This window comes from Coturnix japonica, chromosome 4, assembly GCF_001577835.2.
Source record: "Coturnix japonica isolate 7356 chromosome 4, Coturnix japonica 2.1, whole genome shotgun sequence".
In the NCBI taxonomy this organism is placed as follows: Eukaryota; Metazoa; Chordata; class Aves; order Galliformes; family Phasianidae; genus Coturnix; species Coturnix japonica.
Genome location: NC_029519.1, coordinates 58,047,278 through 58,072,031, shown reverse-complemented (window position 1 = coordinate 58,072,031; position 24,754 = coordinate 58,047,278). Strand labels below are relative to the sequence as shown.

The 24,754-nt window shown below is 35.3% G+C and overlaps 1 protein-coding gene across 4 annotated transcripts in view; it reads right to left on the bottom strand.

Moving 5' to 3' along the window:
• DLC1 (DLC1 Rho GTPase activating protein) overlaps positions 1–24,754 on the bottom strand; it is a 222,320-nt gene that overhangs the window by 178,787 nt on the left and 18,779 nt on the right. The window contains exons 1-4 of one of the 4 annotated variants that reach the window (XM_015862300.2): positions 17,940–18,098; positions 17,640–17,716; positions 16,811–16,900; positions 1,980–3,123 (exon numbers count right to left, since the gene is read on the bottom strand). In XM_015862300.2, the coding sequence (XP_015717786.1) occupies positions 1,980–3,014 (1,035 nt within the window). In that variant the 5' untranslated portion in view covers positions 3,015–3,123; positions 16,811–16,900; positions 17,640–17,716; positions 17,940–18,098. Of the gene's footprint in view, positions 1–1,979; positions 3,124–16,810; positions 16,901–17,639; positions 17,717–17,939; positions 18,099–24,754 lie in introns of those variants that run through there. The other 3 variants (XM_032444090.1, XM_015862302.2, XM_015862301.2) reach the window with 3 other exon arrangements.

Here is a 24,754-nt window from a genome sequence, read left to right as displayed (position 1 = left end):
TTCTGACCTTTATGAATACGTATTTAGGTGTAACAATAATTGATGCTGAGCATTAATCAGACAGTGGTACGTTTTAGGCCTTGACCATACTGTTTGAACTGTTGACCTTGAGAGAAAAGGTTTTATATATCATTCCCAGTTCCTTAAGTCTCCCTGTCACTGCAAAGCAAATACTTGACTTTTATGGATGGATTCAGTTTAAAGCCAGTTGTTTTTCTAATGTCTTGTTAAAGTTACAAAAGTGGCTTTCAGGGAGCATTTGTAAACATAGGCACATTTTTCATTACAGATCATTACCAGCACAGACAGGCCCTTTTGTAATATAACATATTATTAGCTATAAGTGATAAAGTCCCACAAGCAGGAACATTGTTTACAGAAGTGTCCTGCAGACTGAGAGATAAATAACACCAAAAGCAACAGCATACCACAGCTTTCCTCTTTTTGGTAGAGTTCTTTAACCAAATTGTTACAAGAAAAATCCTCCAGATCTCTAGGCTCTGTGCCCCTTGAACGTGAGCACAGCTTTGGAATTACTGCAGCCACGCAACTCTCATTCTTTCGCAAAGAAACAACTCATTTTGCATCTTTCTATGGTTACTTTACTTTCTTAGCTACTCTCATTGGAACCTTTACATTCTATATAAATACTTAAAGGCACAAATACAAATAGCAAATATATTCTCAGTTTTAAAGAACAGAGTAAGTACCATTTTCAAAGATAATGAAAAATACATTACAATGGAAGTTATTGTGGACAGAGTAATGATGTAACTGCGCATAATAAAAAGAAGTTAAACCCATATTTTCATATAATAGGAGTTTGAAACTACATTATAAAAATGAAACCTGCTAACAATAGGAGAAGTATGCCTGAATGTGAACAAATACACCCAGTGAAAAAGACAAATAAATGCAGAGGGACCAGTTGAGAATATGGTTATATAGTTAATTAGTTCTCAAATATGGTATAAATTGGAATTGTTTTCTACCCATTGGTTAAGTTCAGCATTTCCTTCTAGGTGGATCACCCTGTTTTATAATTGTAACTCAGTCACAGCTGCTTCAGAGTCAGTTGAAGAACTACTGCACTAATAGATTGCATGAACTACTAAAGGAAAACTGGCATTCTGAGCTTCTGAAGTTTTTGTTTTTTTTTTTTTGCAAATGCTACAGCTTTCAGACATGTAACTTGAGTGTTAGTTTTACCACAGGGGAGCAGAGGCCAGCAACTTATGATACTGTGTTGGCATACAGTGCTTTAGATATGTGAGTTTGTGCTCTAAAAGTTACAGTTATACTGAGGTGCTACAGCTGATGGGAAAAAAAACCAAACAGAATTAATAGAAACGAGAACTACAAAAAAACAAACAAACAAACAAAAAAAAACAAACAGTCAAAAAAGGCTGAATGATGTCAAATTAAACAATAATAATAATAATAATAATAATAACAATAATAGTAATAATAATAATAAAATTAGACACTGGTTATTAGCAGCATAACTGGAAAAGTCATACTTCAGGATGAATCTTGTAGTGCCACAGCCAGCAAAACTCCTTCCCCAAAAGCCAGTGGAAGTTTTATTACTGGAGAATCTGTTCATTAAAAGTTTTGGAATGATGTTCCTTTTTACTTTGTGTGAAAAAGGAAACTCTCTGTCTGCTTTAAAATTACAAAACATTGTTTTGTACTTCTTTTTGTAAGAATATTTTCTCTCAGGGCTGAGCTGAAAACCAAAAAATTTCAATTTTTTTTCTTCCCCCACCCACCCCATTTCTTTTTTTCCTTTTAAAGTTTAGTTCCACTTTTTTTACTGTCCCTCCTCCTCCTTTACTAAAACAAGGCTTCCATGCCACTGGATGCAATTTCTTTTGTAAGACGACTAATGACACCTGATAGTAGCAGAAAAAAAACAGCCTTGTAAGAAATTGAGAGGAAACATTAGAAACAACTTCTGTACTTCATGAACATCCTACCTTTTTTTTGCGCAGTTTCACTTGACTGTCTGAATATTCTTGTGTGGTCAAATCAATCCTTAAATGTAAACAATGAGTGTCTTCTGTTGAACTGACATTTGAAAGGCATTTGTTTTCAGGGGCCACTTGAGGTTCAGTGAAACCACTTTCATCCAGACCATTTTCCAATGCCAGAACATGAGAGCAAGGAGAAGATTGCATAAGGCACTCGCTGGATTCCACTGCTGAGCATGGCTGACTATCACTGCTGGGGCATGAATCAGAAGAAATCCCACTCTGTACCACATTACATTCAGACTTTCCAAGGCTGTCTTTAAAAGCATCAGATTTCCTGCGCTGTTGTGCAATTACAGCAGTATGAAGCAGCTGTTTCCCAGGCATAATAATTTCTTTCACATTTGGAGAATTAAAAAGATTTTCTTTCTCTACTTCTACTACCTCATTTAAGGCTTCATAACTACAAAGCTCCAGGCTTTGGCCAATACTGCCACAAATATCTCCTTCCATCTTCTCTTTAGGAACTGTGTCACCATCTCCAATTATGCCAGATGTTTCGGCTTCCTCATTACACTCCATTTTTTCTACAGCCTGTCTTAAGGAGCCTGCTCCATTTAAACTCACTTCTTCATCTGTTAGTTCCCTTCCGACAGCAGTGATGTGGTGATTAACACCGTTCAGGTTAAGTGCAGGATAGTCATCATCATCATCATCAGACACATGGACCAGAGTTTCTGTGCTGGCCTCCAGAAAATGCTCTTCTTCGTGGTTTTCATTTTCATCCAATTCCTTTGACACATTTCCAAGCTGCTTTGCAGGGAAGCCAGTTGGCTCTCCGCCATGACAACACTCTGGAAATGAAGCACATTTTTCTTTCCGATCCGCACTCAAAATTTCATCTTTTTCCATACTTATCTGCAAGTTATCAGCTACGAGTCCATGACAACATGCTGTATTATACTCCACAGTCTCCAAAGCCAATCCCATCCACTGGGTCACATGCTCTTCCCAGCTTTTCTTTCTGATTGCTAGAGACATGTCATAACAGTTCAGCAGTGGGCTGCAGCATACCTTCCACAGTGGAGCAGAGGTGTCATGGCTGCTGTGTGCTGCTCCAGTGGGAGAGAGTGCTTCATCATTTTAACATCTGCAAAAAATTTTTAAAAAAGGACAGGGTTATTGAATCAACTCCAAACATTAAAAAGAAGAGAGTGAGAAGAAGAAACAGTTTAAACAAAAGTGTAAAAGCAAGATAAGGACGTGGGACCAGAAGAACAGGAATTCAGAAGACTGTTTTGTTTAAAGTTTTAATAGTTTTCATACAGAACTTGACAGTTCTCATAATTCAGTAGAAGGAGTTGTTTTTTTTTTTAATTATTCTCCATTATCATGTAAACAAAAATGTTATAAATAAGCACATGGATAGCCAAGTAGCTCAAGAGCCAAAATTTGACAATGAGTCTCTCTTCACTGTGTCTGTCATAAGATATTTATTTCAACGGGTATAAATTCCATTATGTCTTATGACTTCTTTGCACACACAGTTATTTTGTATTTCTTCTTCACCCAGAGATTCCCCTGAGCAGAACACTTAGACAGTTTCTCAAAGAAGTAAAGCAGAACTTGAGGTTTATTCTGAATCTTGCCAAAGTTATAGACCATTTCTCTTACAAGTAGATTTGATCTAGACTTTTTGCCATTCAGTGGCTCTTATTTTCTGTGATTGCTTTCTTCTCACTGGGGCTAGTTACAATTACAAACATTGTATGAAAATGCAGGGAGAATCAGTTGTTGTGTAGTATAAAAAAATACAGTAATAAAAAAATTACGTTTTTGGTGTATTTCTTACCAAAAAAGCATCATAAAACTTGAACCCCCAAAGTAAACAAACAAACAACAACAAAAAACCACACCCCAAGACTTTGGTGAATATATTTGAAATATAGTAATGTAAGAAAGGGAAAAAGCCTTTGCTTAGGGCTCTCCAGAAGGGTAATTTGTCAGCAATAACTGCATGTGTCATCTGAATTGCCAGGATCTGCCTCATCCCTCTGTCACCCCCTACTTATCCATACAGGTTTATTTCACTGGTGGTTGTTATTAGGCCTTCTGTGTAATAACATTTGAGATACATTAATCACACTATGCTGCTTGTATGGAATCAGCACAAAGAAAATACCTCATAAAGATTTGCTCATTATAATCAACAGGTTCTTCATCAAATGCCAAAACAGAACTTCTGGCCCAAAAAAAAATCAGAGGTTGAAGGACCAGGTGCTTCACGTTTTACTCCCTACATAAAAACTGTCAGCACTTAGCATGGATCTACGTATTGATTTCATCAATAAAGATTAAACACTAAGTTTCTTCTAGGTCACTTAAATCCACAAAGACAAATCCTCATTGCCCAACAGGGCAAATGTAAAACAAACAAACAAACAAACAAATAAATAAATAAATAGGATTCATCTTTAAGGAAATACAGAACCATGCCACGCAACCAAACCTCAGTAAATTAGGTCGTGACAAAGTGACTTTTAGAATAGAGTTGTACACCTCCTAGATCTTTAACCTTCTTAGAAGACTGCAAGCATCATTTCACATTCACATTTTCCACCTCCATGGGGACTGTGCTTAAAAAGAAAATATGTTCGTAGGGTAAGAGAATTCCATGCAGAAGTCATTAGCGTGTGGGAGGCAGAGGAAAATGGAAAATAAGACATACAGTCAGGCCAAAAATAATGATCTGCTTCCAGAGGCAAAATTTGGTAGTAAGAAGTTAATTCAACTTTAAGTTTCCCTTCTAAGTGTGCACACTTCAAAATTACAATGGGATGGAAATCAATAAAGACAGTACTATTACTGTCTGTTGCATCTTTCACTGAGGAATCCTTAAAGTATTTTGGAAAAAGCTGAATTAGTATTACAACACCACAACACTTTTTTTTTTTTTTTTTTTTTTAACTTCTGAATAGGGGAAGCTTTATTAAAAGGGGCTCTTTGGTTTCTGCTGCCCTGAATCACCACTGCTGGAGGTTGCAGCAGGGTGTAATTCAGAGCATTCTCTCTGTCCCCCTCTTAGAAAACCCTGTTTAAGCTCTAGCTTCTTTACAAAATGTTAAATGATTGCTGCAGCCATACATGAGAATTTCAAGAAGAAAAAGATGACAAAAAGAAAGAAAAAAGAGTCACGTGAAAAGTTAAAAATATAAGCTTCCAAACAGAAGTTGTGCATTCCTCTATCTCAGCCTTAGGCTGCTGGTAGCATGCAGCATGCAAGCATTCAAGGAGTTAATATCCGTTAATCTTGCTGCTGTTAAATGGAGTTACACGTGTGCCGAAAGGGGAGAACAGATCCCTTACTGTTTTTCATTTTTTTGAATGTGGAGAGTTATATTTCATGGGGGATGAAAAACAAATAAATTTTACTTGAGGAACCCTTCTGTTTTACTGGCACTATCACTAGTTTTGGCTGCTTAGTAGACTGCAGAAAAAAAACAAAAAAAACCAAAAAATACAAAAAAAAACATACAGAAATATTAAACAGGTGAATATCAAATACTTTGCTTGAGGTACAACACAAATAAATACACAACAAGGGAGCTTTCATTGTTTTCTAAAATACAAACTTGCATTAGCACTGAGTATGAAATATTTACCTTACAGATACTTGCTGTCTGGGCAGCCCCAGTTTCCTGAAGTCCCCTCTGGCATTGGAAGCCTTCCATCAACCTGCCTGAAGCTTCCATTTTTCTTCCTCTTCCTCTCCCCAAAGGCTGAATTATCTTCTACAATTCAGTTCAGAAGTTCGTTCCCTGCTACAACTATGTGATAGTTGTAGGGCAATAAGAATCTTTCCTCTCTTTCCCACCTCCACATGCAGGGTCACTTACTTACTTTGCACTCATATTTTCGGTGCTTGGAAAAATCCCTTGCCCCAAACCTCTGAGGAGGACACATAACCATGCTCGTTTGTCCTCCAGGGATAAAAGTGCACTGCAACTTTTTTCTGCTATTTCTGCCTTCCTTTTTCTTGATGTGCAGCATTTACTGCCACCTGAGAAATGCAGCTCTCAAGTCCATTTGTTTTCCACCAAGAGATGACACAATCCCTTTCTCTCATTTATTACCATACCCCATACCATAACTAGATAACTTTTAACCAGATACATATATACTATCTATCTATCTATCTATCTATCTATCTATCTATCTATCTATCTATCTATCTATCTATCTATCTATCTATATCTCTATCTATCTATCTATCTTTAAGTCAAGCAGGGGAAGTCTAGTAGTCAAGTTCACTTAATTTCTTTAATCAGAGTTAGGTTTAACTAATTTTCAGTCACAAACCAGCTCTATGGCCTTTCAGATCCAGAGAGTGACAAGCGGCAGTGAATTTAGATTTTCTTTTGCTAGTAAGAGTCAGCGTTACTATGTTTTCAAACAGACCAGAAGAATAAAAGGAGCATCAGTGGGGAAACAATTCTGAAAAGACTGATTTTGTTCATTTTATTTCAATAGACCTTTAAGTATTCATTCAGTGCCTGTCTGTCATGAGGAATTTTGCAAAACTTAAAAATATTCAATAGAACTGTTGTTCTGACAACTAAAAAATATCATCTTTTTCACCGCAATTCCACAGTTTCCAAATTTTAATAAAATGTACTCATTTTCTAATAAGTATTTATGTACACTTTTATAAGTATTTATTTGATTACTCATGAAACTTAAAGTCTTCCTTGAAACGTTTTATAGAGTGAAAATACCTTTTCTTCTGGTCAAAGCATACCGTTGGGGTACAGATACAATATTTCTGATATTACTACAATAATTCATGCTAATGTTTGGGTTTTATTTTTCTGTATCACTGTTTTATACTGCTTAGTACTATTAAATTCCCGAATAATAAAGTTTTGAAATAAAAGTTAAAGACTTCTGGACAAAGTTTTTTGTTCTGGGATATGATTTACAGAAGATTCATAACATCGATGCAGTAGGCAATGTTTGACTAAAGAAAATGGCAAGGAGTGCTGACACTGCAGCAGAATCCCCCTTGAGCACCCTTTGAGACTGTTTGCAGCGCTTACAAAACAAGATGCTATTTTTGACAGATTTTCTAATAAATTACTGTTCACTGTGAGCCATAATGGAAATGAAAAATAGGACAAGCCTTTATGCTTGTTTATGTTTGGAAGTTTTGCATATAGTCTCATGGAACAAATAGTTACTTTGCAATAGAAAACCTGTATGAGATGAACTGGCAGAGTATCCTATAATTAGATTGTCTAACACTTTCCTTAAAGGAGGATTCCTGTGATTTTTCCTCAGCAGCTCAAATTAAAGAGTTTCAAGGAGGCTTTCAAAATTCAGACAGAAAAGTATCCTCTCTTTGTCCCATGAAATACCACTTGCATTCATGTGCACTGATCATTTTTTAAAATGGCATTTTTTAAATGCCTTTTCCTTTCCTTTCTCAAGGAAGCCTACGAGAAGTATCTTTAAAAAAACAGCCACAAAACGTAGACTTGATAGCCTGCTGCAGCAGCAAGACCTAGAAGGTAGAGCTGGAGTGAAAATGGGAAGGAAGTAAAAGTCTGTAAAAAGTCTCCAAAAGTCTGCATCTGAATGCAATAAGAGCTGTCAGAGTCCCAGCTCTCCTTCTTGGGACCACAATGGGGCACTGAAACCTCCTGGTTTCAAGAGTGGGGCACAAAACCAGGGCTGTCTGGTCCACACAGGAGTGGAGCACACCCTGGTTTTTCCATGGTGGATAAAGAGGTGAGAGAAGTGTGGAATCTAGCAGCTGCAGCCACCCCACATATGGGGCAGCAAACCCAACAGAGCCACAGGACATAGGGAGTGATACAGTGAGAGCAGGCACAGTGAGTCATGTCCATGCACAGAGCACCCCAGCAGCATCTCCAGCAGTACAACCCTTACCATCCCAAATTCAGTTTTTGCTAATACTTTGCATAGGATGCAAATCTTATTTGAAAAAGAATAAGGCGAAGCATTCACTGATGAAGTTACTCTGAGATGAAAGAATGTTAAATTACATTTTTTATGTAGCAGACATACGTAAGCAACTGAGATCAAGAAGAAATATTTGTTATAATTTTTTTATCTTTGTTGGTCCCTGACCCTAGTCAGCAAGCTTTGTTTAAGGAAGTCTTGAGAGAATGGGATCTGTTTCTAATAAACTCATCTCACATCTTCCTGGTCTGGCTTACATTCAACTCTTTCAGTAATTCCATACTAAGCTCTGAGACAGAATGTTGTTTACAAATAATTTGAGATAAAACATAAGCCTCTAGGTCTTTGCTCAGCTAGTTATTTTAAATTGCCTACTTTGGAGTTTGCAGTCCTTCCTTCTCTTATTTCCCAGGCACATACCACTCTTTGTATTTAAGTGAAGTAGAGGCTCACCTTGTCTGCAGTTTTTATATAAACAGGTTTCTACAGTACATTTGTAAGGATCATTCTAAACCCTGATGTTTAGGAACAGAAAAATAAGAAATATCTGCTGTACGACTGGGTACCTGATATGCTTTCCCTAATTTCTTTTAAATGTAAAAGATAATTATATAGTGGCAAATATTGTTCATTTTCATCCAGGAATTGGTGAACAGTAATAGAAGGAGCTTTTGTGTACCAGTGAAAGGTGCTAAGGAATACTCAACTAGAATCTAAAGCCTGCATCCTGTTGGCTAAAACAAAAAACTCTGGGCTTTTGAGAAGGTGTGTGATGCAGACTTGATAGTCTCTCTCTCTCTTTTTTTTATTTTTTTTCCCCCTAAGATATCTTGCCTAGACTACAATAAACAATAAACAAGGATATTAATACTAACTCAGGTACACTACCTGTACATCCCCAAATCAGTGCAATGTATATGAGTCTAGAGAAAGTATAGCCTATTAGGCACTGTCCACCTAATATTTTCCCTTTCTGCATCATTTAGCAGATTTTTTTTTTAAACAAAAGCTATTAAAAATGCCAAAAAAAAAAAAATTCTAATTTTCCTCTTTCCTTTAGTTTTCCCCCCATATATTTTTGTTTAAATAAACTAGTAGTAGCAGCAATGTTGCAGACATAACATTTAGAACCACAGCTTGTCTCAGAAACCTTTAAGAGGTTGCTGTCACCTGCAATATAACAGATATGAATTCTGTTAAGAAAAAGTTTGTCTTGACAAGAATAATCTGTATGGAAATTTTACAATGGATTTGATGCATTTAAAGCCAGAAAGACAAGAAAAGATTCTGATGTATTTATAATACAGTGGTTGGCACATATGTACTGACTGATTGCATTCCTAAGGATTACTAAAAGCCATAGTAATAGCAATAACATATTTTAATCATATAACAAATGTAAATCTTAAAATATTTCTAAAATAGTGAAAATTCTTGTTCCCCACTTGCTGACAAAATGCTTGAAGATAACAACAGGTAATATTTAAAAAAACAAAACAAAAAACAATCTCAAACACTAATATTGGAATTATATTGCATTGTGCTTCTAATACTGAAAAGTATTGATATTTGTTACAGACATATAATGCAAGTGCAAGACGTGATTATTCCTACCAGCTCATACCTTATAATATAGTGTTTTAGAAGTAGGATGTTTCAATGCACCACCAACTTCTGGCTACCTTAAGATCAAACAAAAAAAAGAAGTGAAAACTGATCACAACCTTAAGATCAAAGATAACAAGACATCAGTAGAACATCAGTAAGAACATTTTTCAGAACAAGAATTCAAAGTGATCAGGAGTGAAATGGTTGGATTGAGTAATCACTCAAGTGAGAAATTGTGGAATTTGTAATTCTGATAGTTGCCCACTATGTATATGGGAATTGTATGGGGATAGAAATGATGCCTGAAAGACACAAGGGGTTAAAGTGAGAAACTACAAGAGAGATATCCCTCCATACTAAAGGCAAATGAGTTTGAAAGCAGATATATGTTTTAAGTGAGGAGGGGAATGAACGGAGCCAAAAGGGATCCTGACTGGTGCTCAGGTATGAGAGGTACAGCCTTTCTGGGGCACTCTTGTTCCACTCTTTTTCTTTCTGATCTTGAAGAGAAAAGGGAAGCAGAGGGAGATTGGGCCCAGGAGTCTCCAACTCCTGGGGTTATCTCCTCAAAATGAGAAAATTGAAGGAATAGGAGGAATTTCCCAGCATATTCACTGTTGGGCTGCTGGGAACAATGGTGGGGTTTGCCAAAACCTCTTTTCAAAATTCAATGAAATCCATTTGGTCCTGAGCTATAGATTTATAAGTCTTTCTATTCTTTGTACACAGTAAATTGGCTGAAAATCTAATGATGAAGCAAAAAGAAGAAAAAAACAAAAACCTCACAGACATCCAAAAGTGAGATTAAATAGATGAGCTTTGTTTGCCTTGTTTTAAATAAGGAAGGAAATTATTAATAGATTTGTGAAGATTGCTATTAGAATATTTTCTATTCATTTTATTCAGAAGGAGAAAAGAGATGACAGTTCATTACTTTAACGTTTAATTGGAAATCTAACTGAAGATTTACAGAGGGATACAACTGCAGCAACCATCTAGGAGATAAAATTGTGTGTAAACTTCTCTTTCAGTAAATACAATGGAATGCAGATAGGAAAAAATAACTCCAACCATAAATGAATGATAATACCCTCCAAGGTATCTGTTAGTAATCAGAATAAAAGAACTAAACATGGATGTGGCTGGTAAAATAGAACCAAATTTCAAGATCAGCCAAAATAAGAAAGTACGCAGAACTGTAGGAGGTTGCATTTAAGACTTTTTTAAATGCTTGATGTATGTGATATTTAGGATATTACAGAAACTGTTCTACTGTCAAGCAGTATAGTAAGAACTCAATAATACATTAGATGCCTCAAACTATAACATAAGATTGACAAGTTGCTCATTCAGACACTTCCAAAGTCTTACTTGTTTAGTGCAAATATAATTGACGCATAAGATCTGAACCCAGGATTTGCCAATGTGCCTTAATTTGTTGTTGGAAAATGTAAAAGAGCATTAGCTATTTTCCATTTTATTGCTTCTCTAAAAAGTGCTCATCATCTTTACAAAGAAGGGCTTTTACTTGTAGCCAGCATATGATTACACTGAGCTTCAGCCTGGCTATATTTGGTTGATTTCCAGTATTTAGCCTCAGATCAGCTGATCCTCTTCCTCAACGATGAGATAGAGGAAATGACAGGATCCAAACTGATCCACAGTTATCCAGGCTTACTTACGATCTATATTATTTACAGCCAATTTAACTGTCAAATCAAACCCAAATTACATAACAATATACACATCCAACTTTATATTTTTGACATTGATGAGTAGTCAAGGAAACAGAGCAATAGTATTTTTTAAAGTATAATGGTGCAATTATTCTTCTTGAACATAATCTTTAATGATATTTTATTATATTAAGAATGAACTTTGAATTCCTACTAGCTGATATGATAATGGAATGTTCTCCATCACCTTCACCACAGCATCATTTCAGAATGACAACAGCCATCAAGTATAAAACCATCCAATAGAGAAATAGGAGGCCTTAACACAGAAATTCCTTTTTCAAGAAGAATACCTCTTAGAAGGGAATTTTATTTTTGTGCTTTTATGTCTGTCCCACCAATCCTGCCCCCAAACTCTTTCTGCTCTCCACTTCTGGAGAACAGAAAAAATAATTTCATTGTCGGATTATTTGCACTTTCCTTCCTCTTCTCCTTGACTGGGAGGAACTCAACAAGCAGACACAAAAGTAAAAAAGGCTGTCCCATAGGACTTATCCAACCAGAAAACTGTGACTATTACTTTTAGTCCTAAATTAGAATAACTTTTTCTTTCCCAAATCTCTCTCTCTTTCTCTCTATTTTTATTTATTTATTTATTTATTTTAATTTCTTATCATGAAAGAAATGCCATTTTCTAGCCAATTCTAGTAAAAAAATAATTTTCTAGCAAGAGGAAATTCCTTGGAAAACAATATAAACTAACCAGATCCTGCCTTTTATATTTTCAGTTCTAATAAAGTGTTTCCATTTAAAGAAGAGTTGCCGGAGCTTGTTATAGCCATGAACTGTGAAGCCCAAGGCTCTATGGGCTATGATTGCTGATATGCATTGACCTTACTGAGTAGACCACATACATGTATTCATTGCTGGTGAACACAGGACTAAAAAGTAATTTTGACCCTAGTATGTGTATACTTCACATGTAAGACACTGAAAATCATTTTACAGAGTGGCCTCAGTTCCAGACTCATCTGTTGATCTATCAGTTTTGTGATGCTTCTCTCTTATTCAGTTTCTGTAACCTGCTTGGGAATACACATTGAACTCTGCAAACTACTGTTTCTGTACACACACACAAAACAAACAAACAAACAAACAACAACAACAACAAAAAATATTACCCTCCCTCTATTTGGGAGGGTACTACTTGGATCAAATTTCTTTGCCACCTACCAGTTCATATGATAAGAAAAAAGCTTTTAAAAATCTTTTATATTCCCAATAGAGCTGATGCTCATTTTGGGTTTGGAAGTTGCCACACTGATGTCTCCTACAGACAGGTGTTTAATCCAACACTACAACTTTCAGTGGGTTGAACCTCTTGGGCCTCTCAGGGCTGATCAGAACTGGGGAGTTCACTGCTGCGGACTGAACCAATGAAACCAACGTAATTCCTCCCATGCCTATTTCACATTTGTGTCTTGCAAGAGAAAATGCAAGAAAGTAACTTTACATTTTGCAGTGTTCCTATTAAAGATTGCAACACAAACTTGAGGTTGTTTGATGTTTATTATGCCACAGTTATGCAGCTTTCAGCTTTACTAAAAATGTGCCAGTAGTTGGAATAGGTGGATATATTGCTGGCTTATCTTGCTTCTTCCATTATCATTTACTTCTCTATGCAGAATAATGCTGTTTAATAATCTTCTACTCTATCTCTTTCTCATCTCCTAGTATAATTACACTGTAATTTTCAATCTCTCTTACACAAAATAAAACTTTAGATTGCAGTGGAAACTTTCCTTAAGTATAGTTACATGCAACTTGGAAGATTTGTGCATTAAGGTACATTCATCACAGATGAGGTAAAGTGAATCAGACTACAGAATTCTTAGTAATGTGACATAGTAACTACCCTGGAAAGTTCAGAACTGATAGAAAGCTAGAGGGATGAAGGAGAACTTGCAATTCAGAGATAACAGAATTTTCCTGAAAATGCCTTCTCAAGGGCATTTAATCTAAGCCTACTGGAATTTGACACAAGACATAAAAAAAATACCAAACGGAAAAAAAGCACAAATCAGAGTGAAAATAGGAGAGTCCAGAGGAAAATGAAGACTAAAAGAATACATTGTGTGATTTAAATCAGTTTTCATGAAGATATGTAGAGCACAGGGCAGACCTCTCTATTCGGTAGATAACATACAACATGTTAGAGATAATGAAGGCATTTGTAATTCCAACATAAGAGATTTTCCTTATTCAACAGAAACAAGTAATTATGGTAATAGTGGATTTGAAATTCTCTACCAAAAGACTGCACTTAAAATCTAGAATCATCAACAAATACCAATGAGGAATGAAGAAACAGAAAAACATCCTGAAATGCAGCCAAGAGCCCAATAAAGCATTTAAATTCAATAGAGTTAATTATTTCAAAACATCACGATCACAGTCTTATTTACATAGTGTTTGCAGCAAAAATGTTTTATGCATTTGGTTCAGGAGATACTTTCATACATACCTGTACATATGTTTACCTGAACATATATACAAAGATTAAAAAAAAAAAAAAAAAAGAGCATACCTGTGTAGATAGCCATATTTAAAGTCCTTACTAAGTATTGACACAGATACATATTGGGAGATAATCAAAATTCAAGTAGCCAAAGCCCTGAGCAGCCTGTTTTAGCTGACCCTAATTTGAGTGAGAAGTAGAATCAGAAACCTCCAGAATCTACATCCAATCTCCAGATTTTAGGAAGGAGATCAAGGTGTAGCTCTTCTGGCCGTGCTATTTCAATTGCTCTTTTTCTTTTAATTCCTTTTTTTTTTTCTTCCTTTTCCTTTCGTCAAAGGAATTGGACACCAACATTAAAAAAGAAAACAACAACAACAACGAAAAGCAACAGAAAATAGAACCAGATGGCTACAAGAAAAAAAGAATGTTCAGAAGTATATATCCTAAGAAAGAAAGAAAGAAAGAAATTGTTCATAATTTTTCTTCCTGTTTCTGCTACTGTCCTCCTCAGGGAAGCTTTGCATCAAAGTTGGTAATTTTCAGTGACAAAACTCATTTTAAGAAAACAGAAAAATATGTTATAAAATTCAGCATAAAATTTCAGACAATTAAGAAAATAATAAAAAAAAAAAGAATTAAATGTTGACATTTATTAAAAAGAAGGCAAAATGGACATCCTTCTATTTTTCCACCACATTAAAGCAAAACTTAAAAATAGACTATAACCTCAGCAGTTCATAAGAATTACCATAAGTCTTGCCTACTCAAAAATTGCCTACTCAAACAGTCATTTTTGTTTTTCAGTTTATTTTCCAATGAGGTAAATTTTCCTTTGTGTCACAAAGATCTTCATGAATTAGGCCCAAATATTGCAGTTTATTTTGTTTAGGTGTTCTGATTACAGAATTTAACACTGAAGTCAACAGGTACATGATATAAGATAATTTGCAAGGTAATAAATTTATGCCAAAGTAGAGGTCTTTGAGTCTTTTCTATTGTAAGAACTTGATGCCTTGCATTAGTTTTGCTCAAGGCTAGAGATATAAGTTAATGTGCTTAAGTGTTCAAAGTAATCATCTCATGTATCTATTTTGGCTTTATGTGTGTTTCAAGTAAAAAGATATTAATATTTTCGGGTGAAAAGAATGGGTCAAAAGCTATAGATGCTCAGGACTAGACTGTACCCTATGTTTTCACTACTTTTTTTTTTTTTGTGGGGGGATGGTTTGTTTTTTAATAACAATATCCAAGGAAACAGTATAACACAAAACTTAGACTAAGTAGGACCAGGACCTGAATTGCAACAGGGATTTGTATTCAGAGCTATTCACTAAACATTCTAAATGAAAAAGTAGGGCACTTATGTGTGTTATATTTTCTTATGGCCTGTGGGAAACTTCAGAGTTAAATGAGAAAGGATTTTCTGGAGTTTATTCCATTGCCTACCCTACAGCTCAAGTGTCTCAGGTACTTTTACTTGCAAGTGAGGTCAAATGCGGTCATTCATCATATCCTTTAAAAGACAGCAGAAGATTCTATAGAAGATGTCCCTATATGTGGAGTAATTGTTTTAGTCATTTTATATTTTCTCCTCTGTTTAAGCACAGTGACTGAGTATGTACATACACACTTGCAGGGGCAAGTATGGTAACAGAGTGGACTGAAAGGTACTAATGCTAAATCCCTTGGCAAATTCAAGTGCCAGCATGAATTTCATGAGAGTGATACAGAGACTCAGGTGGTCAGATTATTTTCTGAACTTGATCTCAGCACAGACCTACCACAGCTCTCCCAGCTCAGGACAAAGGACTATGGAAGTTGTAACTACCACTCTGAAGTTCACTCTAGGGTATATCCAGGAGTAACTTGCTGCCTACCAGCTGTTTCCTACCCCATTCAGACCCATGCTCTTTACGGCCCAGAGCTTCTGAACAGCATGGAGGACATTCTTCAACATGGGTTGGGCAGTAAGGCACAGTTCTCAGTCTATTATTACAGAGATGAGACTGGACACCATTCCAGGGTTCCTATTGCTTCTTCCCTTCCCTTGCAGCCACAAAATCATTCCATTACTCACCAGTTATTTCAAAACAGTATTTAGTAAAAACACAACAAAAAAACTTCATAAAATTCTCTTCAGTGTATGTGAACAGATGACTCCTGTTACTGAACAAGCTAATAAATATATGTAGTCTTAACAATGCAAGAATCTCTTACATTACTTAAAATAACAGCTGTCCTTTTAGATATTTAGAATGACAAAGGATACTACATAGAAAACCACATATAAGATGCGAAAAACGCTTAAGTCACCACTTCAATAGCCGCAGCTCTGTTCACACGGTCAAAAATGATATCCTGAGCTTCCCCCTAAACACTCAAGCAGCAGATTCTTTTTACTTTTAATAGTTAAACCTTAAGTAGGTTGAAAAATAGAATTCATACATCTTCACTAAAGTTACGTAGCCTGCTGACATTCACTGAATCTTGCTTTCTTTCCAAAAGCTATCACAGTGCACCCCAAACTGCCTATCTAATTAAAGGTTACTAAAAATAACCTGCCTTAGCTAACAAGAAGAAGGATACCTTGAAATTGCATATTTAGAGTGTAGACATTTAAGAATGAATTATCATTTATACTGCAGACTTCATTTAGGACAAAGTAAATGCTAGACACCATGACAGATATATCTACCTAAGTCTCTTCTCATCGTCATTGCTAACAGAGGGGAAGGGAAGAAAAGGGAGGAGAAGGTGGGGAAAGAGAAAAAAAACATAGCCCTAAATGCCCTCCCTGTTGGCAAATGAGGTGAAAAAGGATATCATTCACACTTCTAGCTTTCTTATTTCATGCCTATTAAAAACATGCAGGCAAGACCATGCAGTTCTATTTATATATGAATGCAAATAAACAAAGTTCAGCATATCAAGCATATTTTTAAGAGATTAATAAAAATGAACAAGAAGATTTTGTTATAGCTCTGGCACATTTTGATTAAAAGAATTAGCAACATACAACTTAGTTTACATTTTCAATGATATTTATTTACCTCCAGTTTTAGTGCTGAGATCCTGAACGCTGAAAGCCCCAGTGCTGGATGCTGCTTGTTTCTTTCCTGTTTTTTCTTTTCTTTCTCCCACTTAAGGGAAAAAAAAAAAAAAAAAANNNAAAAAAAAAAAAGAAAAAAAAGAAGTATTTTGTCTGATTTTAAGGTATAGGAAGATTCTGAGACAGCTTTACGTAAATGAAGAGAAAGACAAACTTGGACATGACCTTCCTAAAATCTTTGGTAAAAAAAAAATAAGTAAAAAAAAAAAAGTAAAAAAAATAAATATATATATCCTTAAAAAAAGGGGATCAAAAAACCAACAAACAAAAGAACCCAGTCCCAGTTAGCTCCTGCTAGCATAAAAGTTCAGATTACACTTCTGAGATCCTTGCTCTATTCTAAGCAGTTTTCCTCAGTGTGTGATTCTAACAAAAACAACCTCTGCAGCTGGAGGGAGCCTTAGCTAAGCACGAGCCTGTCAAGCTTTTCCCAGTGACTTCTGTCTACTAAATTCAGACTGATGTTTTGTGAAAGGGGCCTCAACAACCAGGCCCAGATTGCCTGAAAAGTATTTCCTGCCTTTGAGAGAGGGAGAGAGAGACAGAGAGGGAGAGAGCGTGTGTGCGTGCGCAAGGCAGAGAGAAAGGGAGTGAGTGCGCAAGAGAGAGGGAAAGGGAAAAAGACGCCCAGACTGAAAATTTCAAGACATTCAGCTTAACACATTGCTGAGGTATTTCTATGAAACTGGAAGGTCCCTGCTACCGTTACACAATACAAACATGTTTTAAACCCCTCCCAGATGTTTTCTGTTCATTAAAAATATACATACATTTTGCACATCTCCAGGGTTCATGCAAAGATGCCAGTTAACCCGAACAACAGGGGAGTGTCTCCGAAACACCTCATCTTGGTACCAGGTAGTAGGAAAAAGGCAGACAACAACACAATTTAAATTCAGCTTACAGAAGCTCTGGTGCTATTCTGATCAGCACATACACACAGTTCGATAGATACCATGCACATGCTAATAAAATTGCATTCCTACTCAAGAGATTTATCTGGATCTGAGAAAATGAATGCTATGGTTTAAACGCAGTCATATAGCAGGCAACAGTATATGTTGCTTTACCTCTTCTGAGAATCCTCCGGAGTCACACAAATCCAGCTCTGTGAAAGCAAAAGGACAGACTCCATCTTGATCATATTAGGATTTTGCTGACATAAAACACTTGTAACTACTTCGTTCCAATTTGACTGAGTGCCTGAATCACGTCTTCAGAGTAACCCACAGCATCTACATCCTCTGCTCTGCACAAATTTAGTGAATATCATCTGTTTATCTTTTCTGCTTTCTTCTGCCTCCTCTGAATGACTTCCTCTTAGCTGTTCCAGCCTGAGAACTTGGATTACCATTTGGTTTTGATTAAAACCAGACGGACAGTTCTGGAGAAGTTTGAGTAAGCTAATGGAAATGACTAGTATGGCTTTAATTAGGGTAACAATTAATAGTAAATGCTAGCTATTCATGTAACAAAATCTACTAATAAAGACATAAAAATTACATATTTGGTCACTGGTCTCATATTTAGATGAAATAATTTAACAAAATTTTATTTAATTTAATCCAGTGTGAATCATAACGGTAATGACCATGCATAATTTACAAACTGCTGGGTGAAGCCAACAGTTTTTTTGCCTCTTTTTTAAAGAAAGAAGTGCTGTTGGTAACTTTGTCTTTCAGGGTGGGTTAGTCATGCATCCTTTACCTTCTGGCAACTCCTTCAGTTGTTGCAAAACCACTTTAATAATTATCAATCTGATTAATTTATTTTACTGTTTCTGTACAGATTATTGATTGCCAACTTTAGTCTTTGTCTGATCTTAAAATGGAGATGGAGATATGGTGGAAGACATCACACATACTCTCCACAAAATAGTACAAAGTGACAGGAAAGTCTCCATTCAGCAGGTCTATCAGAACTAGAACAGGATATTTATTCTGAAATGATAGGAAAACTTAATAATTACTGACTGCTGATATTTGAGTTTATTATCAGCCTCCAGCAACTGCCTTTTAACTGTTTATATAATACCTTCATTAGCTGAAAAGAGTCTTCTTGGGGGCATTTCTTCAGTTAAAAAGCCAGCTCTGTAAGGCTGTCTGCAGCTCTCACTAATATGGTCTAATATCTGGAGCTAATTTGTTAAGATTCATTTCCTCAGCATGTGGAACTTTGTGCTAAAGTCTGCTAAATTTGTTGAATGTGGTCTTCATTGTCATCCATGTAATTTTATATATGCATTTTTCAGCCTTAAAATTACAGTATTAACTTTAAAAGTTAGTTGCAAAGTTATGCAGGCCCAAATGGAAGTGGGTTTGATTTTTTTCCCAGTAGCTTTTATGTGTATGGATAGTGGAGGTAGACAGCCCTAAGTGGAATGGCTTACCAGTCTAACCTCTGCATCTTCAAAGAGAGAGGTCTTTGAAGTCCATACAAGGAAATGGCATATGTGGTGGTAAACTCAGATCTCGGTCATAAGTATGGCTAAAGGTAAATAACTCTGCAGACTGATTTTTAGCTATATTTAGCTAAATACAAATCTTTTATTCCACTCTAAATTGAGATTTATACTATTTTCCTGAAGGATTTCCAGATTGGAAGTCAATTCCAGTTGGAATTACAGGCTGTGAAGAGACACATTTTGTTTGTAATTATGCAGTTGCACAAATTGCACAGTTTTGAAATTTGTCTTCATGGGAATCAAAATGAAAACAAAAAAACTGTTGGTTTCCTTACAGTTAAAATTTACTCAGAATGCTCTTTCAGATCATAGCAAAATAGGGATTAACAATTGTAATGCAATATTCCAAAACAATAAAGATGCTTCAAGGCAAACAATCAAAATGTTTATTTTCTAATTATTTTTCTTAAGCCAAATATCACTTGACATTCCATCAGGAAGCTCTGTTTTCAAAAATTTGCTTCTGCATTTACAGAAGAATAATACGAAGAATAATTGGGGTATGAATATTTTGCTTAAGAAAAAAGTTTGTCTAAATTCAACCTGATACTGACGAATGTACAAGACAGATGCAGACAGCTCTATTATTAAACATTTTCAAAGTTTCAATATTTGCTTTCCCTTCACTGTAGAACCACCAGGTTTCATAAAATATTCCATACTTCTACATTTCATTCTGAATATACTGGTATCAGTTCATGAGTATCAGCTCCTTTCCATGTGTTGGAGCATTAATAAAAAGTCATGGACTTCTTCCAATTCAAGTAAAAAATCAACCTGTAGACTTTTTCCAAAGGAATTTCTAAATCAGGCAGAAATGCAAATATTTTCAGAAATAGAAAAGTAAGGATGAACAGTTTTATATGTGAATGTAGCCCTTAACCTGACCCTTGTCATATGGAAAACACAACACACTCTTCTAGATATTGCCAGTGAAACATGTAACTTAATGAAATATAAAACATTGAGAAATCAGGTTGTAATTGCAATTTCTAGGTTATTTAGTTATTTCATGCCTACTTGTGTATATCCAAAAAATATAATATGACATACAATACACACAAGTTTAGCTTTGACCAAGTCTGTGCGGTGGACATGATATGTGGAGTTCGCACTGCTCTGTACCCTCCCCTACACATCTTTCTGCAGTTGCCTGTGCAGTTCGCATTTGAACTATGTGCAATCAACTGATGAAAAATATCACTAAAAATCATATAAAAATGCTGAAACCTTATTTTCTCTTTGGGGCCACATTATTAAATGTTCATGTGATTTTCAGGCTGGACACATGCTGTATAGCATAAAATGACAAGGTCCTGTTTGTTTCGCATTTGGTTATGTATACCATGTTCAACATTCCTACTGAATCTGTAAAAGTTTGTGCAAACTCTGACTTTATTTTCTCTTGAAAAGATACCCTAAAAATTTACTGTTTAGTATCATGTTTCTTACCATTACTAATCCTTTTCATCTTCAGAATAAACAAAAAATACTTATAGTGATACTGTGTTTGTTCTTAAAACAAACTGAGCAAGGCTTTTTGTCTGTTTCCTGAGAAAATACTTGAGATACATAAATATAATTATCAGTGTTTTCTTGTAGAAACCAATGATTATTCAAAATAAATGCAGACTTCCATAACAATAGGGAATTATTGGATTATCTCAGATAGATTCCTTCCGTGTGTCATTTTATTTAGTATCATTAGCCATAGCTGTGCAGTACTGACTTAAAGCAGTTTGTGTAATCATCATAAAAAATACAATATTTGATAATTGGACAATGACATACCATCTTATATGACAACAGAACAATCAATTTGTACAAAACACAGCACTCATTCAGCTCAAAATTGAGTATAGCAAGAATCGTATGGGTACATTCAGTAAGACACAGTAATAGATAAACATACATTCCAGAAATACATTCAATTCAGGCCAAATACATTTATAGTTATATTTATAGCTTTTAATGCTATCCTTATGGAATCAGGTTTCACAGTTACTGTTTCAAATATGAAAATTTATGCTTTTTTGGAAACACACCAAAATGTGAGATTCTTAATCCGGTATTCAGCTGAGATTTGAGATTTTGACTTACTTTACAGAGTTCTGCATGTGCCGGAACATAGAAAATGTGAATATGATCTTTATTTTAATCATTAATACACTACAACTGGACAAATTAGCATTCAAAAGACAAAAAAAAAAAATAAAAAAAAAAATCTCCCAAGGTATCAGAAAATTTGTAGAGATCCAAAATAAATTTTGTGGAATACATTCACATAACACCAACAGTGTGGACTAGAAAGTGTCACAGAAATTTTCTGCCTAGTTTTAAAGTAGCTTAGAGCTAAGAGACAGAACATTTCTGGGAGGTTTCATGTATGCTGATGATCTTTCACTGCTGTTATATTTGACACACTCTTTAAATCACCTTCACTGCAACCAATTCCTTGACAACTTTAGAAGATAAAAGAAGAGTAAAGAATAATTTGATCATCTAGACTGTGATTCTGTCTTGCCCTGTTGTTATCCCCTTAGCCTTAGGCTCCCCAGAGAGCTCAGAAAAAACAGCTTTCCATCCTTCAGAGACTTGATTTGATTTTGGAAAATTTGGTGTAGATAAGAATATAAAAGAAACTGGCCAGTGATCTCAGAAAACAAAAATAAATTAGACATTTCAGCCATCAGTTTGGATAGCATTTTGGACTCCATGGTGTTTGCTTTCTAATCTTTAAGGTATGCTCAGTTTGCTCAATTATGGCTCTGGTGAGGGTTGGTCAATTCTTTGGTAACATTATTTATTTATTTATTTATTTATTTGTTTGTTTGTTTGTTTAAATGTGGGATTTTCTGCTTTAGAGCTTGCTTTAACATGAAACTTTGGTAAGCGCACAAGTATGGAAATTCCAGATGACATGTACAATGATGTCAGAAATGACATTTAATTCTCTATTGACAATTTTATTATTTGTTTTTATGAGTATTTTTACAGTACTCTAAAACTTAATACTTATGCTTTCCAAGAAAGAAAATCCAAATCAATAACCATATGAATCAGCACGAGTTTGTTTCCAAGAACTGCTATTCTTTATGGATTGGAATTTCCCAGCTCTCAGCACCATATTTAGTGTTGAGATCATACCAGTTACAAAACATAGAGAAACACTGACATTCTGCAAGACATGAGATAGATTTCTGACAGGAAATAGGATCTGGTATATTCAGAAAATTATTGAAAAAATAAGCTCAATGTAGGTGCATGCTTTTCATTTCTACTAGGAATTCCATGGGTGCAGATAAAATATAAAAACAAAACCAAAAGAAAACAAACAAAACCAAACAAAACCCTTAGGAAATAGTAGCTACAGAGCATCTATAAATGTATATATATTTTTCTCATAGAATCACTTTGGTTTAACATATTATTGACATTATACACAAACAAAATTTCAGGATGTAAGCAAGAGATAGTGAAGACACTTAAGGAAACTCAAGAGCTAAAGTAAACTACCTGAGGAATCCTTCCTGTGGAATGGTCCTGTTCTTAGGTTCTTTTCTGACTTGCCACTTACTGCTTGTGGCGAATGAGCATATTGAGACAGATGTCCTTGATCATATGTTCTTGTCTTACTACACAATACCACCATTCCTACATCAATTTTTCTTATGATTCCCCTATGTATGATGCCATACATTGCATACCAGTGCAACCATATTGCATGCATCTCATCATATGCTAAGCTATGTATTTCTTAGAAAAGCATTTTTAAAACAAACAAACAAACAAACAAACAAAAAGTTAAAACTGGAGAAATTGGTGGTTTCCATTATTACCTGCCCCTAGAAATCAGAATGAAAATAAAATGCAAATGCCTTAATAAGCCAAAATGAAATATCTGAGATGTAACTGCTGAAGAAAAGGTTGCTGATAATTTAGAATTAAATACTTCACTTCTGCATAGCTTTTGGCAAATTCACCAATTCTCATAAATGGCAAGTTGTTCACGAACAACTTAATTAAGCCTGATGTCCTGCTCTCAGCCCCCACCCTTTCTACCCCCCGTTTTCTTTATAGTTAGATTTTCAATGTGAAGTATTTCAGCTGCCGTAGAGTCCTCTATCTCAGTAGAGTTAATTCTTTCTCAATGTACTTTGAGCCTAGTATTTCCAAACTGATAGCTTCCAAAATGTATGGTTACTCAGATTTTTATACATCTTGTTTATTTAAGAAACACACCTTAAAAAGAAAAGAGATTGAAGAAAGAGTGAGGCTTCTAAAGATAGTTTTGAAAAACAATGAAGATTAAAGAACAGAAATGCACTGGAAAAAACAGCTGAAATAATGTTTTCTAAATGCTTTTCTAAAGTCAATGTTTTAAGTTCCTTTACTTATTTTTTCTAAAGCATCTTTCCTTATTACTTAACTGTGTTTTATTATTACTTAACTAAAAGTATTATAAACAGACAAGTCCTCAACCCTTTTTATTCTTTTTTTTTTTTTTTTTATTCTTTTTTTTTTTTAATAAAAATACTGCCACTGTGCTAAGACCAGCTATTCACTGAGTTTTTCATGCAACACTTGCTGTACCCCTGTCTACTTGATCTTGTGGTCTATTTAGTCTGATCTTGGACCACAGTACTTATGTCTACATTGGTAAGTAGTGCCAATGAATAAAAGTAAACCTGTCAACGAAAATAGCCGAGGAAGTGAGGTTTACATTATATGCATTTCAGAGGTTTGCTTCTAGGAACAAGTGCTGTTCAGGTGCCCTAAACTGAATGTATTAGTATGCTCCATGCAGTGGCATTTAGTGTCCAAGACAGAAGTTCTTTGAGGCTGCTCTGTAGTGCAACCCAAAATTTAGTAAATAGGGATGACTGGAAGATTTGCATCAAATTACATTGCTGCTTTGCACTTACTTGCTAATGCAGAAGCTCTATGGGCATTGGATACCTGGGAAGAAAGTTCAAAAAGCTTACTGAGGAAGTTTCTGAAACACGCCGTCTCAAGTGAAGTTTTTTGCTTGTTGGGGAAGAGATTAGCTATTGTTGATCTTGATTAGGCATTACAGTGATTTGCTGATCTGACGTTCAAGATGCAGCTTATTGAATCCATTATAATTACCATTATGACAGTTATTCCCCTAAAAGTGCATTGCTGCTTTTGTGTAGAAAATGAGATCACATACTGCTTTCATCTTGAAGGGTTTCTGTTTCTATTTTTGCAGAATAAATATTCTATTCATCGTTTGCTGATGCTTTCTTCCTCTTTCCTTTCTTGATATTTTCATTGGCAATATTTGATTCTTGCATGGCATTTTAAAATAGAGTACATTTCTCCAGATTTAGTTTAGTAAGACATTTATTTCCTTTCTCTCAGATTTCTTACTTTCCTTACTCTGACTACGATGATTGT